Below are 19206 nucleotides of genomic sequence, written 5' to 3'. Positions count from 1 at the left end.
TCTAGTATCAGACCAATCTGCTATGGTCCCATTGTAAATATATATTTTAATTTTGAGTAATTATGTGTTACAATATGCATTATTGAATCTTCAAACATATAAAATGGATATTTACATTGACAACTGTGGCCTCTGATTGGCTGAATTCCCAGGGCGGGAGGTGTATGTCAAAAACCAAATGACTGCTGCACATGCTGCCACTTTTTTGAACAGATTAAATTATACTATTTAGAAGGAGCAGCCAGCACCAGGGAGAACGGTTTGCACTAGTTACTACAGCTACCAAGTCATATAGCATATGAAGACCAAAAAGGTAACTTTTGTTTTCATTAATTTTTACGATTTAGCCAATTTTGACTTTGCGCTTGTGGCAACTAGTGGAAACCAGGGAGAACGCAACAAGCATGCAGATGCAACAAGTGAAAATACATTGTCTAACTGGGGATAGCTAGTTGTCCGTAAAGCATGATGCGCTAGCCAGTTAACTTTCATTCAGAAATTATTTTATATTTCCCGATTTAGTCAGATATTTGTTTAGAAAGACTAGCTAGCAAGCTTCATCTATGCTTATCAAAGGTTAATTTGACCCCAAAAAAAGACCAAACTATTTCTCAATGTTTCTCAAAATTACTGTATCTGGCTAATTCATTTCATCATGCTTTGTGATAAACAGCATAAAACGGTGTGTTAGTCCACACAACATGTGGCCTGATCACCTTCAGTAGAACCTGATGAAAAACATGGGGAAGCAAAATTTGTCATGCTTTTTCGTTCGCGAGAAGGATCTAGCTAGGGTATCCCTTGGCCTCTTTCCTTTGACTCTTGTTGGATCTAGTTGTCCAGTTTATCAGGTCCCATGCTCCCATGACTGTTAAGATTGTTTCTTTAGAAGTTGATAACAATTTGTTTTTTGCTTTTGCACCCATCTGTACCTGATGGCACAGATCTAGTCTCACGTGAGGAAGTAAACCATCAGGCACAAGAGCCTCATTGGGATGGAGACTAGAGTAGACCCAGAAGTTCTGACTGAAGTGATGCACATTTAAGCACCTTCAAGATGGTCTTCAAGGGTACTTGAACCAGTTAGGGAAGAGGGGAAGCTCGGCTTAGGTGAGATAAAGGGGGGAGGAAAACTGTGAGGGGGAGGTGGAGAGGGATACGCTTGACTTGGGAGAAGGCGAAAAGAAGGATGTATCTATACTACAATGTAATTATGTTGATTTTTGTGACTTGCAAACCTTCTGTAAAATTAATTAGTTCTGGCCCGATTAGGAGAGGATGTCGAGTCATTCTTTTTAATTTTAGCCATTATAGCAAAGATCTAATGGTGGTCATTGCTTAGAGTGGAGATGTGCTCTATCCGAGGGATTGGGACGGGGTAGCTGGGAGGGCATCAGACATGTTATGTGGTGCCTCTCAACTCATCTCACTCTGGCCTTTCGGTGCACCCACTCTCCCCACCAGCCAATATACTTTTATTGACAAGGTATTACAAACTGAGCACAGGCCTTAAGTGGCAGGCCTTAAGTGGCAGGCCTACAGGACACCTGGAGATTACTATTCTCAACTACAAAAGGCTTTTTTTCTCAAAGTAAGAAAATCTACTCAAGAAAATTGACTACATTTTTCTTTCCAAAAATGCACTCAACAATATACTGGGTTAAAAAGTCCATGACATACGTAAGGGTAATGATAATATATTCTGAGTTAGAAATGAAAATGAGTGAAAAATAAATCACCATTTAGAAAAGGCCCATTATAAAATATTTACAAGGTAAGGAAGAAAATACAATTTCTGAACTTAAGAAAGAATATAATATTTTATTTGAAGAGAGCCAACAACTACAGGTTAAATTCATATAAAGCACACAATTGAATGGCAAATAAACCTGGTAAACTGTCCAGTTCTGACCTTAGTTATTTTGTTATGTCGTTGTTTTAGTATGGTCAGGGCGTGAGTTGGGTGGGTTGTCTTTGTTCCTTTTTCTATGTGGTGTGTTTGTGTTTGGACTGGTATGGTTCTCAATCAGAGGCAGGTGTCGTTAGTTGTCTCTGATTGAGAATCATACTTAGGTAGCCTTTTCCCACCTGTGTGGTGTGGGTGATTGTTTTCTGTTGAGTGTTTGTATCTGCACCAGACAGAACTGTTTCGGTTTCGTTCACTTTGTTGTTTTTGTTCAGTGTTCATTTACTTTATTAAAAAGATGGACACTTACCACGCTGCGCATTGGTCCTCACCTTCTTCCACCACCAACGGCCGTTACATAAACACCTCACAGCCCTCACAAAACGAATACACGTCAAACCAGTTATAATTTTAAAATATAAGGATACAAATGCTTTAATTAGAAACAACAATGCTTCTATGAAATTCTATATACTGTAAATCCGAATTAAACAACAGTTCGACTGATCCTACAACTTTCTTAAACTCAACAACCCTGAAGCAACTATCAGCAGACAAAAACAAATCACTAAAAATATAAATCAATCATAACAAAATATTAGACACTGTTAAAATATTCATGCAGAGAAAAGCACCAGGTATGGACGGCTTTCCCATAGAATTGTATTCAACATTCTGGGACAAAATATTTGACAACACATCACTCAATTCAGTTCTTCCTAATTCCATGTATCAAACAGAATTGCAAAGTTCTTACCAGACTTGATACATATTAATGAAATAGGGTTTATTAAAAATAGACACTTGTGAACAAATACAAGGACATGTTCAGTATAATACAATAAGCTAAAAAAACACTGATGTAGATATATCAATAATGGCTGTTGATGCTGAAAAGGCTTTTGACCATCTTGAATGTCCATTTCATTTCAAAATTTCAGAAGCCTTCAACTTTCCAGCTTTCAAATAATACATTTAATTAAAATATTTTCTAAATACCCTAAAGCAAAAATATATACAAATAATACATGATCTGATTAACTTGCTTTAGAAAGGAGCACAAGACAGGCGTGTCCTCTCTCCCCTCTCCTGTCTACACTTGCAATTAAACCGCTAGCAGAATGAATTAGACAGGACACAAACATAACAGGTATCAGTATTGGTAAACATGAATATAAATTCAATGTATTTGCTGATGATCTCCTGATATACCTGACTAATATTAAAAACTCAATGCCCCCCTCAATATTACCAGAATACTCTAAAATCTCACAATATAAAATGTATTTGGAAAAAAATTGAAATAATGGCAATAGAAAAAATCACTCCTTATCTAAAGCAATCCTTTAATTGGATCACAACAAATATTTAAGATGTTAAATAAGTGACAACAAACAACACATATATAAAGATAACTTTATTCCATTACTCAACAACATAAAAAACAGATCTAATTCAATTAAACAATAGGAAATACAATTATTTTCATTACAGAATTCAAAAGCTATTTTGGACTGATCAATGTAGACATTTTCTAAATCATGAAACTTAAAAATGTTATATCACGAAATTCAGATCTGAAATCTTTTAAACATCAGAGCAATGTTGAGGGAATCCTATTTCAGTCAGAAAAGAATACTCATATGATATGTGAGATATACAAAACCTTGCAGAGAGTCTATATTGGAACCAATATTTCAAAAATAACTGATACTGGCGATACGTGCTTCTACACCTGCATTGCTTGCTGTTTGGGGTTTTAGGCTGGGTTTCTGTAGAGCACTTTGATATATCAGCTGATGTAAGAAGGGCTATATAAATACATTTGAGTATTTATATAGCCCTTCTTACATCAGCTGATATATCAAAGTGCTTTACAGAAACCCAGCCTAAAACCCCAAACAGCAAGCAATGCAGGTGTAGAAGCACGGTGGCTAGGAAAAACTCCCTAGAAAGGTCAAAACCAAGGAAGAAACCTAGAGAGGAACCAGGCTATGGTGGAGATTATAACATAACATGGCCAAGATGTTCAAATATTCATAAATGACCAGCATGGTCAAATAATAGTAATCACAGTGAACAGGCCAGGGTTCCACAGCCGCAGGCAGAACAGTTGAAAGTTAAGACAGGGGAGGAATCAAATGCATTATTATTTAACATTTTAAAAAGTGGGCTACTCTATGCCGTATGGCAGCAACAAGATGGGTGTGGAAACTGAGGGAACATGTATGATGTCTTTAATGTTTGTTGAAATGTATGCATGTCTGAGGTGGTGGTTTTTGTCTTTATTCATCTTTTTTATGTTGGCTGGGTATTAAGTCATAGCCAACGTCATGTCTAGTTTAGTGGATCCATGTCTGTGAAATGTTAAGTTGCCTATGTCTATAGTAAAAATAAATAAATAAATATTTTTATATTTGGTATAATAATAATTTGCAATGCTCGCGCACACAACGTGGCCGGACTGTGCCTTCGCCATGGCCTCTGCAATGGATTATTCTAGGCACGAATCAGACAGTTGCCACGTGTGCTATGAAAAATAAATACATTTGTGACCACTCTACTAAAACAATCGACCAGTCGACTAAATGGGGTCAGCCCTGATTCAAACAGAACCTATTTCAAAGGAAACAAGCACTTAATGAGATCAGGTGTGGATAATTTGTGTGTGGGTCTAACACACTTAGCAAGATAGAGGATAGAGAGAGTTCTATTCATACTTAGAACAAAATGTATATGACAGTACCAGTCAAAAGTTTGGACACACCTACTCATTCAAGGGTTTTTCTTTATTTGTTTTATTTTCTAAATTGTAGAATAAAAGTGAAAACATCAAAACTATGAAATAACACATATGGAATCATGTACTACCCAGAAAGGTGTAGCCACCCTTTGCCTTGATGAGTGCTTTGCACACTCTCAGCATTCTCTCAACCAGCTTCACCTGGAATACTTTTCCAACAGTCTTGATTGGGTTTAGATCGGGTGATTGTGGAGGCCAGGTCATCTTATGCAGCACTCCATCACTTTCCTTCTTGGTAAAATAGCCCTTACACAGACTGGAGGTGTTAGGTCATTGTCCTGTTGAAAAACAAATGATAGTCCTACTAAGTGCAAACCAGATGGGATGGTGTATCGCTGTAGAATGTTGTGGTAGCCATGCTGCATAAATGTGCCTTGAATTCAAAATAAATCACAGTGTTACCAGCCATGCACCCCCACAACATCACACCTCCTCCTCCATGCTTCAAAGTGTGAACCACACATGCGGAGATCATCCTTTCACCTACTCTGCATCTCACAATGACACAGCGGTTGGAACCAATAATCTCAAATTTGGACTCATCAGACCAAAGGACAGATTTCCATCTGTCTAATGTCCATTGCTCGTGTTTCTTGGGTCAAGCAAGTCTCTTCTGATTGGTGTCCTTTAGTAGTGGTTTCTTTGCAGAAATTCGACCATGAAGGCCTGATTTATGCAGTCTCCTCTGAACATTTGATGTTGAGATGTTACTTGAACTCTGTGAAGCATTTCTTTGGGCTGCAATCTGAGGTGCAGTTAACTCTAATGAATGTATCCTCTGCAGCAGAGGTAACTCTGGGTCTTCCTTTCCTGTTGCGGTCCTCATTAGAGCCAGTTTCATCATAGCGCTTGATGGTTTTTGGGACTGCACTTGAAGTAACTTTCAAAGTTCTTGAAATGGTCCATATTGACTGACCTTCATGTCTTAAAGTAATGAGGGACTGTCATTTCTCTTTGCTTATTTGAGCTGTTCTTGTCATAATATGGACTTGGACTTTTACCAAATAGGGCGGTCTTATGCATACTCCCAGTACCTTGTTAAAATACAACTGTTTGGCTCAAACGCATGAAGAAGGAAAGAATTTCCACAAATTAACTTTTAACAAAGCACATCTGTTATTTGAAATGCATTCCAGGTGACTATCTCATGAAGCTGGTTGAGAGAATGCCAAGAGTGTGCAAAGCTGTCATCAAGGCAAAGGGTGGCTACGTTAAGGAATCTCAAATACAAAATATATTTTGATTTGTTTAACACTTTTTTGGTTACTATGTGATTCCATGTGTTATTTCATAGTTTGATGTCTTCACTATTATTCTACAATGTAGAAAATAGTAAAAATAAAGAAAAACCCTTGAATGAGTAGGTGTGTCCAAACTTTTGACTGGTGCTGTATATGTTTTTAAATAATAGTCTTAGAACGTTCTCTGAACTTTTCTAAAGTTTTCTTGTGTGTTTTTATAGAACGTTTTAACGTTCTCTGAACAATTTGAGAACATGACTTTAAATAGAATCATGAGAGAACCTGTAGGAAAAGTTATGCTGAAGTAATGACATTTCCACAGAAGAACATTGTTTCTTAAAGTTCTCTATTTGAGAACATTGTCAATGTCAAACCAGTGGGAGAATATTCACAGAACATTACCAACATTTAAATTAAATGTAACCACATTTGAACTTTTAGGAAATGTTCAGTTAAAGTAATGACATTTCTTTTGTTAAGTTCCTTAAATGTGCTGAGAATGTTCCAAAGCTAAGCAAGTATCCTGCATCCTTCCCTGAACAACCATGCTCTCATCAAGCTTTAAGAAAAATACACTATACAGTGCATTCGGGAAGTATTCAGACCCCTTGACTTATTCCACATTTGTTACATTACAGCCTTATTCTAAATGGATTAAATTGGGGTTGTCCCTCATCAATCTACACACAATACCCCATATATATGGAGTATTGTATTATATTTTTTTGCAAATGTATTTGAAATAAAAAAAGGAAATAATACATTTACAGTGCCTTGTGAAAGTGCCTTTCCAGATCATGTCCAATCAACTGAATTTACCACAGGTAGACTCCAATCAAGTTGTAGAAACATATCAAGGATGATCAATGGAAACAGGATGCACCTGAGCTCAATTTTGAGTCTCATTGCAAAGGGTCTGAATACTTATGTAAATAAGTTATTTCTGATTTTTATTTGTAGTACATTTACAAACCTGTTTTCGCTTTGTCATTATTGGGTATTGTTAGATTTGAAAAAAACAACAAATACATTTTAAAATAAGGCTGTATCATAACAGAATTAGAAAAGTGTCAAGGGGTCTGAATACTTTCCGAATGCACTGATCTAAGTAATACTGTATATAATCAAAGTATCACTAAGGGCAACACAGAAACCCAGAGTCAAAAAGGGTCCAGAGATGGAGAAAAAGAGGATGGAGACGATTTCATTATATGTACGCCCATCAGATATATATTACTCCATATCCTATCACAGATGTCACGTCTGTGAATTGTTGGATATTTCAGTAGGCCAGTAACCAGAGCTTTGCTGTTTTGGACCCAATAACGGACAAGGAAAAATTTGGCGGGAGAGAGCTGGCAACTGGAGGGTTGCTGGAATCAGGGTTTCATGTGCCACCTTCTGCCTTTTGCCCTTGAGCAAGTAATTTAACTACCTAATCTGCTCCAGGGGCACTGTTCTGCGGCTGACCCATACTGCTTTCAGCCTGCTGGTGTGCGTGTGTTTGGCAGGGTCAGGGGAGGCATAGCTCTGCGAATCTTGACTGCACAAAATCTATTATTAGGCAGGGAATACTATTTGTAGATCAGTGATTCTACACCTCACTTTGCTCAAAATGATCCTCTCCAATGGACTCAAAACATGTAGCAAAAAAAGTGTCAATTAGGGGCAGTTAAATGGGAGAGTCAATGGGGTGGCAGGTATCCTAGTGGTTAGAGCTTTGGGCCAGTGGACGAAAGGTTGCTTGATTGAATCCCCGAGTTGACAAGGTAAAAATCTGCCATTCTCCCCCTGAACAAGGCAATCAACCCACTGTTCCCCGGTTGGCTGTCATAAGAATGTGTTCTTAACTGACTTGCCTAGTTGAATAAAGTTACAAAAAAACAACAATGGAAGTGTGCTGCATTCATGACCAAGTGGGAATTTATCACATACGACTGGGACAAATCCCCATGAACAGCCCTCCAACTGGTAATTAGTAGTGAGAAACTTGTCTGTTTTTCCTGAGCAATGTTCCCTCTAATCTGCGGGAACGCAACTCTCCGGGACTGCCGCACAGAAGAAATATCATCCTGCACGAGATTGAACTACTTCACTCAACTGTCTAGAGTTTTCCCCTTTAGTGAACACACTACATTTCCCTTTACTCTGGGAATTGTGATGGAATCAATCAATATTATCCACTTTCAATGCAACATACCGAAACAGAACAAACTATGCAAGATTTTGTTCGCAGTACTAACTATGCCAGAGCAGGATTCTATTGCATTGACACTCAAGACTCAGACCGTACTCTACACAGACCAGTGCAGAAAAAACAATCAGAGCTGCAGTAGGACTATATGCAAATAGACCATTGCCATATATGGATCTGTGACATTCACGTTGAACTGGACTGTGTTTACAGCATGAGCGGCCATGAGTAGATACGCTTGTTTTGAGATCAAAGCGAGAGCTGCATGTAGCCAAGTGTGCACATTTGTTCTTGTCCTCTGTACATTTCTAGACATTTTTCACAAGTGAGTATGAAAATAGTTTTTTTTGTCTTAAAGGGGCATTGTTGTATTTTTAAAAGGCTTGAAGAAGCTAAATAGCCAATAGACAGAGGGTAGCATGATTTTGTCTGATTCTCTGGAGTAATGGTATGGGAATAATAATGCATTTTATTTTGTAAAGTGGTTTCTTGCATCAAACAACAGTGGTCCTTTATACAGTGCCTTGCAAAAGTATTCGGCCCCCTTGAACTTTGCGACCTTTTGCCACATTTCTGGCTTCAAACATAAAGATATAAAACTTTTGTGAAGAATCAACAACAAGTGGGACACAATCATGAAGTGGAACGCCATTTATTGGATATTTCAAACTTTTTTAACAAATCAAAAACTGAAAAATTGGGCGTGCAAAATTATTCAGCCCCTTTACTTTCAGTGCAGCAAACTCTCTCCAGAAGTTCAGTGAGGATCTCTGAATGATCCAATGTTGACCTAAATGACTAATTATGATAAATACAATCCACCTGTGTGTAATCAAGTCTCCGTATAAATGCACCTGCACTGTGATAGTCTCAGAGGTCCGTTAAAAGCGCAGAGAGCATCATGAAGAACAAGGAACACACCAGGCAGGTCCGAGATACTGTTGTGAAGAAGTTTAAAGCCGGATTTGGATACAAAAAGATTTCCCAAGCTTTAAACATCCCAAGGAGCACTGTGCAAGCGATAATATTGAAATGGAAGGAGTATCAGACCACTGCAAATCTACCAAGACCTGGCCGTCCCTCTAAACTTTCAGCTCATACAAGGAGAAGACTGATCAGAGATGCAGCCAAGAGGCCCATGATCACTCTGGATGAACTGCAGAGATCTACAGCTGAGGTGGGAGACTCTGTCCATAGGACAACAATCAGTCGTATATTGCACAAATCTGGCCTTTATGGAAGAGTGGCAAGAAGAAAGCCATTTCTTAAAGATATCCATAAAAAGTGTTGTTTAAAGTTTGCCACAAGCCACCTGGGAGACACAGCAAACATGTGGAAGAAGGTGCTCTGGTCAGATGAAACCAAAATTGAACTTTTTGGCAACAATGCAAAACGTTATGTTTGGCGTAAAAGCAACACAGCTCATAACCCTGAACACACCATCCCCACTGTCAAACTTGGTGGTGGCAGCATCATGGTTTGGGCCTGTTTTCTTCAGCAGGGACAGGGAAGATGGTTAAAATTGATGGGAAGATGGATGGACCCAAATACAGGACCATTCTGGAAGAAAACCTGATGGAGTCTGCAAAAGACCTGAGACTGGGACGGAGATTTGTCTTCCAACAAGACAATGATCCAAAACATAAAGCAAAATCGACAATGGAATGGTTCAAAAATAAACATATCCAGGTGTTAGAATGGCCAAGTCAAAGTCCAGACCTGAATCCAATCGAGAATCTGTGGAAAGAACTGAAAACTGCTGTTCACAAATGCTCTCCATCCAACCTCACTGAGCTCGAGCTGTCTTGCAAGGAGGAATGGGAAAAGATTTCAGTCTCTCGATGTGCAAAACTGATAGAGACATACCCCAAGCGACTTACAGCTGTAATCGGTGCAAAAGGTGGCGCTACAAAGTATTAACTTAAGGGGGCTGAATAATTTTGCACGCCCAATTTTTCAGTTTTTGATTTGTTAAAAAAGTTTGAAATATCCAATAAATGTCATTCCACTTCATAATTGTGTCCCACTTGTTGTTGATTCTTCACAAAAAAATACAGTTTTATATCTTTATGTTCGAAGCCTGAAATGTGGCAAAAGGTCGCAAAGTTCAAGGGGGCTGAATAGAGCATGGTGCTTGTAATGCCAGGGTAGTGTGTTCAATTCCCGAGACCACCAATACATAAAATGTATGTATTGGGTCCGATCCTTAAGAGGTTTTAAAATGTTATGGTATGCTTTTTCTCCATAGTTTTCGATGCTAAGCCACTCTGGTCAGCCTACGTTATGATCAAATAGCCACAGTACCTTACTTGACCACGGTCTAATACTGTAACTTAAAGCGAATACAGCCTACTAAGGAAATGACCTCGATAACATCAGTTAAGCAGTTAAATGCAACAACAAAACATTATTTATAAAAATAAATCAATTAATGTTTGTTTTTTCATCATAATTTCTTTACAAGAATGATAGCCGTACTTTTAGTTACGGTTTACGCAGATTTTTGGCCATCAGCCAATCAACGTTTCTCAGAGTTTTCCCAGCCCACGTCCTGACAGGCTTTTTTTGGCTCTTGGTAGGCCGTCATTGTAAATAAGAATTGGTTCTAAACTGACTTACCTAGCTCAATAAAAGTTCAATAAAAATAAAACAAAGCACGTGAATGCATCTAACTGGAATTTACAACTTCATAGGTGGTAAATTTCCACCTCCCAGTTGGTTACAAATGCAGCATTATGTAGAAAAGAATAGCAAATCCAAGGTCAGAATTCTTTTGTTTCTGGACAGGACCTGGGCATCACGGCAACTCACTCACTCACTCACTCACTCACTTACTTACCTAGGCTCGTAATGGACAGCTATTAATAGGTTAATTAATAGACAATAGATTAATAGAATGGATTTAGAACTCTTATTTTGTAAGGGACATGAAGTATTTTCTTGGTTTATATGCAAAAACAAGCCATTTTTCAGTAGATTTCTTTTATATACAAGAAAGAAAATAAGTGTTTTCTCGTTTCTGATTGCGCAGATTTAATGCAGAAACAAGTTATCCCAACGTACCCTTGGCAGCCACTGTCTTTTGATCTTTCTCTCTCCCACAGTTAGTCTCTAAAGCGACTAAGTAAAAACGTGGCAGTTTAATCCATTTGAAGTGGCAGGGGGGGCTGAATTTATTGTTTCCCAGGAGGCTCCATGGTTGATGAGAAGTAACATGCAATGGCAGAACATGTAGGGGTGCTAAAAGACCATGAAGGGATAACTAGGGACAAGCACTGCTCTATTTTTGACCTCTATTACAGTTTTTCCCAATTCTTTACACACTAAAACTGGCTCATGAGGCACAATGACCCAAGTCGTAACTCATTTAGGAGAACCATACACCAAATCTGCAATACTACTGGCACATGTTTTGCTTTACACTCAGATTGCAATTCTATACCAAATATTTGACCAAACACAACAGACAATTCTCTACCTTTGGCATAACCTTCACAGCCAAAATATCTTCTGTGCAAATGAAGAGCAACACTCTTCAACAAGCTAAGTTCAATTACCAATTGATCACTTTCACTCTTCACATGTGCAAATGTTAAATGCGTAAATGTTCACTTTGCAATCACACCCTTGGTATGGATAAAAAGGCCACAGGTGAGTACTTCTGTATTTCGAGAATAATGGATGCAAAATTGGCAGAGAGAGATCGAGCTGGAGGTGGAGGTGCGGGTGGAGGTGGAGGTAGGGGTAGAGATGGAGGTGGAGGTAGAGGTGGAGGAAGATCAAGAAATTTGGGCGACTGGGGTGGACAATGTTTGACCTTGAGAGAGGTTGGGCAGAGAGTGCAGCCCAATCTGAGCCGCTTCACCGTAGCTTCCATCATCTGGACGTTCCAAAATGATAATAGGTATGTACTGCAGACGTTGGACCTATCTACTACTTTTACTACTTGACAGTAGAACAACGTAAAGCACAGTAAAGACGGTAGATTCCAATACATAATGTCAGGGGAAACAAAGTCCCTGTTTCATGTATTACTGTATGTATGAAATTGAGAGCTATATTACTTTGTAACATGTTTATCGTTTATACTGTATTACTGTAGTGTTCACTGTACTGTATGCTATTTTGTTATTGTGGAACTGAAAGACGATCACCACTTGGAGGTAGAACGCGTCTATTTACAGACTAACAGGAGGCTGCCACTGTGCAAATGCCATAAAACTGCGGGAAATCCAACAACAGATTATTGAAAACCCTGCCATTTTCCAACCATAGCCTGCATCCTTATGAAACCCCATCTCCGAATGAAGCAAATCTACAGAGTCCCATTTGAAAGGAATTCCCAAAGAGTGAAGGATAAACGGTACAAATATGTGCTAGTAAGTAATGTACTAGTATTATACTCTTGAAACATTGCCAGTGAACTTTAATATACAGCAATTACAGTATTCAGTGTCATTTCAGAGAATCATGGATTTGGATGCAAGTCCCATGCCCCAGGAAATCAAATTCATAGATGAGGCTGGATTCAATTTTGGCGAAGACAAGGAGTAAAGGAAGGAACATCATTTGTCAACGTGCCATCATTGAGGTACCTGGCCAGTGCAGGGGAAATGTCACCATATGTACAGCTATGAGCCACAATATGGTCCTCCATCGCCATGCCACCCTTGTGATCATACAACACTGCCCATCTCCTTAATTTCCTGAACACCTTACACAACAATCTTTTTCTATCGGGATGCTCCGGTCTACAACTGGTTCCATGACCATCCTAGGATTACAATTCTCTAACACCCACCATATTCCCCATTTCTCAACCCCATTGACGAGTTGTTTTCAGCATGGCAGCGGTAGGCGTATGATCGCAAAGCCCATGAACATATGGCCCTTCTCCAGGCAATGGAGGAGGCCTGTGGTGGCATTCCAGCAGAGTCCTGTCAGGGGTGGATGTGTAATGCCAGAAGATATTTCCCCCGCTGTCTGGCCAAGGAGAATATCACCTGTGATGTTGATGAAAATCTGTGGACGGACCAAAACAACAGACATGACTGATTTTGTATTTGTTTCTTGACTTGTGATTTAGATTTGACAGTTTCTTTATCTATTCCATACGATTGATCTAAGATACAGTACAGTAGTACAAATAGTAGTACAAATAAAATCAAATCAAATAAAAGTAGTACAAATAGACTATTTTTCTTCCTTTACATATGCAAAATATATTTACTGTATGTTTACATTTTTACTGTATGTGTGCTTAGTTTCCTGTTTGACATGTTGAAATATAAAACATACATTTTTGCATTTCTATTCCTTTCTTGTATCACAGCAAAATCGTAGTCTTTACAGTGAAATAGGTTCTGATAGTAGTGTTTTTAATATGTCACATTAGTGTGATCTGGGTTTCACTAAATTAGATTAATTTGATGTGTGTGTCTCATTTGTATGCAGAGTTTAATTTTGAGCAGGGAGTACATGATTTTGATTAATGTGTTTTATTTTGCAAGATATCTGTAGGGTTTGGGGCTAACTGTTTCGTGTTGAGAGTTTTGAGTACCTGAGATGTAGTTTCAGCAAATGTGTGTTAACAATTGGTAAAAAGTGCCTGAAGGTTCCACAAAGATGATGTGTGTTGGCAAGAGCAGTTACAATGACATCAGTTTGCGCAACACTGGACTGACAGTGAGAAAAACATTATTTGGAGTAGTAGCCTCTGTTTATTAACTTACATCAGAGTTTCAGATGCCACCTTCTGCCGTTTGTGCCCATGAGCAAGGCACTTTACCCCCGCCCCTGGAGCATATTAGGGGTTTAGCCTGAGCCAGGGGAGGCCTACGCGAATCTTGATTCAACAAAATCTATTATTTGACAGGGAATACTATTTGTATATCAGTGATTCCACACCTCACTCAAGATGATCCTCTGGGGCATCCCGAGTAGCGAAGTGGTCTAAGGCACTGCATCGCAGTGCTAGCGGTGCCGCTAGAGAAGCTGGTTAGAGTCCAGGCTCTGTTGCAGCCGGCTGCGACCGGGAAGACCCATTGGATGGCGTACAATAGGCCCAGCGTCGTCCGGGTTAGGGGAAGGTTTGGCCGGCAGGGATGTTCCTGTCCCGTTGCGCACTAGCGACTCATGTGGCGGGTCAGGCACAATGCACGCTGACATGGTCGCCAGGTGTTCCGCGCTTCGTCCGACACATTGGTGCAGCTGGCTTCCAGGTTAAGCGGCCGTTGTGTCAAGAAGCAGTGCGGCTTGGCTGGGTCGTGTTTCGGGGGACGCACGGCTCTCGACCTTTGCAGCGATGGAACGGGACTGTAACTACCAATTGGATACCACATAATTGGGGAGAAAAAGGGGTAATAAAAAAATGATGATCCTCTACAACTGACTTGGAAGTAGTAGAAAAAAAAATATTTGTCAATTAGGGGAAGTTAATTTGGAGAATCAATGAAATCAACCATGGAAGTATATAGAAACATAATAGGAAATCCAAGATCAGAATTTTTGTTTCTGGACACGGCCTGGGTATCACAGCAGCTCAGTCACTTATATTGGCACTGTGGCACGGTATGGACAGATAGTAATAGATTAATTAATAGACAATAGATTAATAGAATGGATTTAGAACTCCTATTTTGTAAGGGACAGGAAATGTTGCCTGTGTATTTGGCCAATGACAGGCATTCCACATTTAACACCAACCCACATGTGAAAATCTAAATAACAAGTATTTTGGGGGTTTGTATGCAAAAACAAACATGTTTCTGTTTTTCGATGTCTATCCAAGAAAAACAAAGTCCCCCCCTGCTGTTTTCTCACTCCTGATTGCCTCGATTTAATGCAGAAAACAAATGATCCCAACTTACCCCTGGCAGCCACTATCTTTTGATCTTTCTCTCTTCCACTCTGTCTCTAAAGGTTCTACACTCTTAGAGGTGCTTTTTAAAACCATAAAGGGTTCTTCTGTTGGCCCCATAGGAGAACCCTTTGAAGAACCCTTTTTGGTTAAAGGTAGAACCATTTTGGCTTCCATGTAGAACCCTTTCTCCAGAGTAGATAACAAGCGGTATGTGCTGCTCTATTTTTACCTCTATTGAGTGCCTGAAGGTCCCACAAAGATAGTCCAGTCTTGCCTGAACTGACAGTGAGAAAAACATTACTTGGAGTAGTAGCCTCGGTGTATTAACTTAAATGATAGATAAAGAAACGAGACATAACACAAATTAAAAAATAAATCCCTCATAATGAGATGCCTCAGGTTCTATTGTGGTATTATCAAATACAATAATCCCAAATTGTTCCTAGAGAAGGTGCTCTTATCCTCGTTAAGATAAAGAGTAGAAAGCCAAGGAGCAACTATGTGTCCACTCTAGTTTGTGAAGCTGGTCTGGTTATGCCTGCCTGGGTTATCAGTAAGAGGACTGAAAAATGTATTAACACCATCAAATGAATACTGTATGTAATCAAAGCATCACTAAGGGCAGCACAGAAACCCAGAGACAAAAAGGTCCAGAGATGGAGAGAAGACGATTTTATTACATGTATGTCTATCAGAAATGCATTACCCAATAGCCTATCACAGATGTCACGTTGGGAGTCATCAGACGTTGCTGATGTCATATTAAATATGCCACTAGGTGTCAGTCTTTCATTGTTTAAACCAAGGTGTTACCATTGTGGATATAACAAAATATATATGTGACAATCTCAACAGTTATTAGATAAAATGATCTATCATTTGCTATGATTGTATTTTCATTTTACTTCAGGTGCATCAGCATTGTGAGCACTATTATGAGATGTTTACTAGCAGATTTACACTGTGTGCAACAATATTGACAGTGCACTATACGGTGATTGGAAATTACAGATCTGCTAAATCTGTAACTATCATAGATGTGCATTTTTGATTTTTTTTTCTCTCAATACAATTTGGTGTCCGTCTGTAATGTCGCTAGACGTTGGTACTGAAAAATCTATAAACTTAAGTCTTATTTTGTTAACAGTGATTTGTTTTTCTCTAGGTCTATGCAGCACAAGTTTATGCCTCTTCAGGTTTATATGTTAGCTTTAATTTGCAAGTAATGGCAAAACTGTATATAGTGAACATGCAATCAGTAACACTGCTCAGTTCAGTATGTGCATGCGTTGTTTTGGTGCTCCGTTTAGTTGCGAGTTGTCGACATATTTATCACAATTGTAATGTTTTGTGTTCATCCCATTAAATTATAGCATTATATTTTTAATTGTATGGTGGTTGGAAAAACATGCCCTGCCAGAAGCGTAGTATTTGCAAGACAGTATACTTGTGATTAAGGCATGTTCTGATTCACCAGCCTGTCCTTACGCATAGATCTCTCTTCCACTCGCAATATCTCTGCAGATAATCTTCCGAAAGATCGCCGATGTGAAGAAGGAGGAGGAAGAGCGCCGGCAGCAGAAGAATGAAGTAATGCTCTCCATTCCTGTTGACCACCCGGTTCGCAAGCTCTTCCAGAAGTTCAAGCAGCAGAAAGAGATTCGCATGCCAATCCAAGCTCAGCCTGACCTGGAGCGCAACCGGCTTCAGGTTGAGCACCACCACCCCCTTATCAGTCTCCCACACCAACAGTGTCAGACTCACCCCTTGCAGAACCAAAATGGCTCCCCGATGCAGAATGGGGCACCTGGCACAGGTGGAGGGCCTACCAGCGGTGGCTCCAGTGTAGTTACTGTCTCCCAGATCACCCCGTTGCAGAGTTCACTGGCCTATGTCCACACTGGGGAGCCCATTCACACTGGTTGTCACGAGGTCAAGGAGCTGAAGCCCAGTGTGGTGGACCAGAACTGCCTGAGGGTCACCAGTCTGGTACGGCCCAGGGGTGGAGGTGGTGGTCAAGGCTGGATGAGGTTTAAGAATGCTACAGTGGCGGTGCCACTGGCCCTCGATGAACCTGACGGGCCACAGCAAAAAGAAGAGGAGGAATGGGGTGATGTGTCCCAATCCTCAGAACAGTTGACTGATGACAGAAAGAGCCAGGAGGCAGAAGGTGGGGAGAGCAGCAGCGGGGGTGGCGTCAGCAGCACAGGAGAGGGGGGCGACGAGAAGAGCGCACTCCACAAGACAGACTCCTGCGACAGTGGCATTACCAAGAGTGATCTTCGGATCGACAGGGCAGGGGACGCACCAAGCCCCTATGAGCGGAGTCCAATGGGGAGAAGTCCTTTTGAACACAGCCTCGGGGTTGGGAGTGTGGGTGTGCTTGGCCACCCCTTCCAACCCATGTCTGAACAGGTGCTGCTCCAGTCCACTCTCCAGGAGGCCAAGCTGGAGCTGAAGGGAGATATCCAGATGCTGAGTGGCCGTTTATCAACACTTGAAGCCCAAGTTAGTGAGATCCTCAGATTGCTGTCAGAGAAGAGGAGGCTTTCACTGCCGCAGACCTCTACCCCCAAGGCTAAGATCAAATGCCAGGACATCTTCACCGTGTCAAGACCTGTCACACCGGACATTGAGAGAGATAATGGACCTTTTTGAATGACAAAAAAACATTAATGTATTTATTTGCGCCAATTTCCGTGCCCAAACTTTTTCTTTAATGGACAAGATGAGGAAACTGGACACAGAATTTAGGTGGGAAATTGTTTTAGTGTAAATAACCATTTGCATGTCCAGCTGGATTCTGGCCTGCCAAAGACATTTTAAAGAAACCTTTGGATTGCAATTGCTTGTACATTTATGCAGTTGACTGCATGCATAAATTAGTTTAAGATACAGATTTTTCACTGTACAGTATCTTCAGTACAGTAGCACAGGGATTTAACAGTTTTTGACTTTGTTGATGTACTTTCACATTGAGTCTGCTCTTCCCAGGTCCAGTCTATAGACCTTCTATACTGAGCACAAACAGCTAAGCAGTAAAGCGATTTGTAAGAGCTTGGGTCACATAAATATGTTACCGAAAAAAAACTTCCCTCATTTAGGTTAATCATGGTTCATCTTTAGTTAGCATTTGATTTGGAAATTAAAGATTTCCATTTTGTTGACTTATTTTTGTGTTGGCAGCCCTGGATATAAGGGTTGTTGTGATCACCCCATACAGAAGCAATCTGTCAATATAATAATGAACAATCTGACAATAAGAATCAGACAGAAGGGCCCCTAGTAGTTCAGAAGGTTGTAAATCACTGATTCATATCGTGATCCACTAGTAAGGTCAGAAGATTGAAAATTACTGATTCATATTGTGATTGCAAAGTGCAATGCTTAGAGTAGTCAATAATTATCTTGTAGACTCCCTGGTTGTTACTACACAACTTTTAAGATCTAAAGCTGTTTTATTGATCCTGACTGTACCAATTGACAGACGGTTGGTTACCAGTGTGTGCCCAAAACAAAGAAATGCTTGATACACAGGTATAGTCTAACACTACAAACCTGTATTGATAAGATCTAAAGCTGTTGTAATTGATCAAATATTCAGTACATCAATGCAGACTGACATGAAAACAGGCCCTGTTTAGGCAAATAGCCTCTGTGACTGTCTAATTGACAGAATCAGAACCACCTTTATTCGCAAAACAATACATTTGCGAATAAATTAAAACTCGATCCAAAGATTAAGGCAGAGATGATTTAATGATATAATAGAAAAATATTTAATCAAACAGCTGCAGGGGAGATGTATCTCTGATTTCACAGGGAAGAACTCAAAGAGTAAATGGTTCCATGTCCATTATATAGTGGGAGGTGATAATACAATCATATTGTTAAGCAACAGTTATTTTATACAAGCAACATTCTTTTAGGATGTAGACGTAACAGGAGTCTATGAAAGGCATAACATCAAAGTCTGACACAGAACATATCCATTGAGAAGTTACAACAGCTCACCCTAAATTCTGCCACCACAATTTGCAACAGGAATTTGAAATGGTGCTGCCACAATAAACAGAATATATAGGCAGACAAACAGGATATACAGGCAGACAAACAGGATATACAGGCAGACAGTAAACAGAATATACAGGCAGACAATAAACAGAATATACAGGCAGACAATAAACAGAATATACAGGC

At 39.8% G+C, this 19206-nt stretch overlaps 1 protein-coding gene across 1 annotated transcript in view; it reads left to right on the top strand.

Annotated features, from left to right (window-relative positions):
- kcnh5a (potassium voltage-gated channel, subfamily H (eag-related), member 5a) overlaps positions 1–17664 on the top strand; it is a 123258-nt gene extending 105594 nt beyond the window's left edge. Inside the window, exons 11-12 of the mRNA XM_064924617.1 lie at positions 16531–16741; positions 16823–17664. Coding sequence (XP_064780689.1) covers positions 16531–16741; positions 16823–17664 — 1053 coding nt within the window. The remainder of the gene's footprint in view (positions 1–16530; positions 16742–16822) is intronic.
- The last annotated feature ends 1542 nt before the right edge of the window (positions 17665–19206 follow it).

This window comes from Oncorhynchus masou, chromosome 19 (assembly GCF_036934945.1).
Source record: "Oncorhynchus masou masou isolate Uvic2021 chromosome 19, UVic_Omas_1.1, whole genome shotgun sequence".
NCBI lineage: Eukaryota > Metazoa > Chordata > Actinopteri > Salmoniformes > Salmonidae > Oncorhynchus > Oncorhynchus masou.
This window is presented reverse-complemented; position numbering and strand designations above follow the sequence as displayed.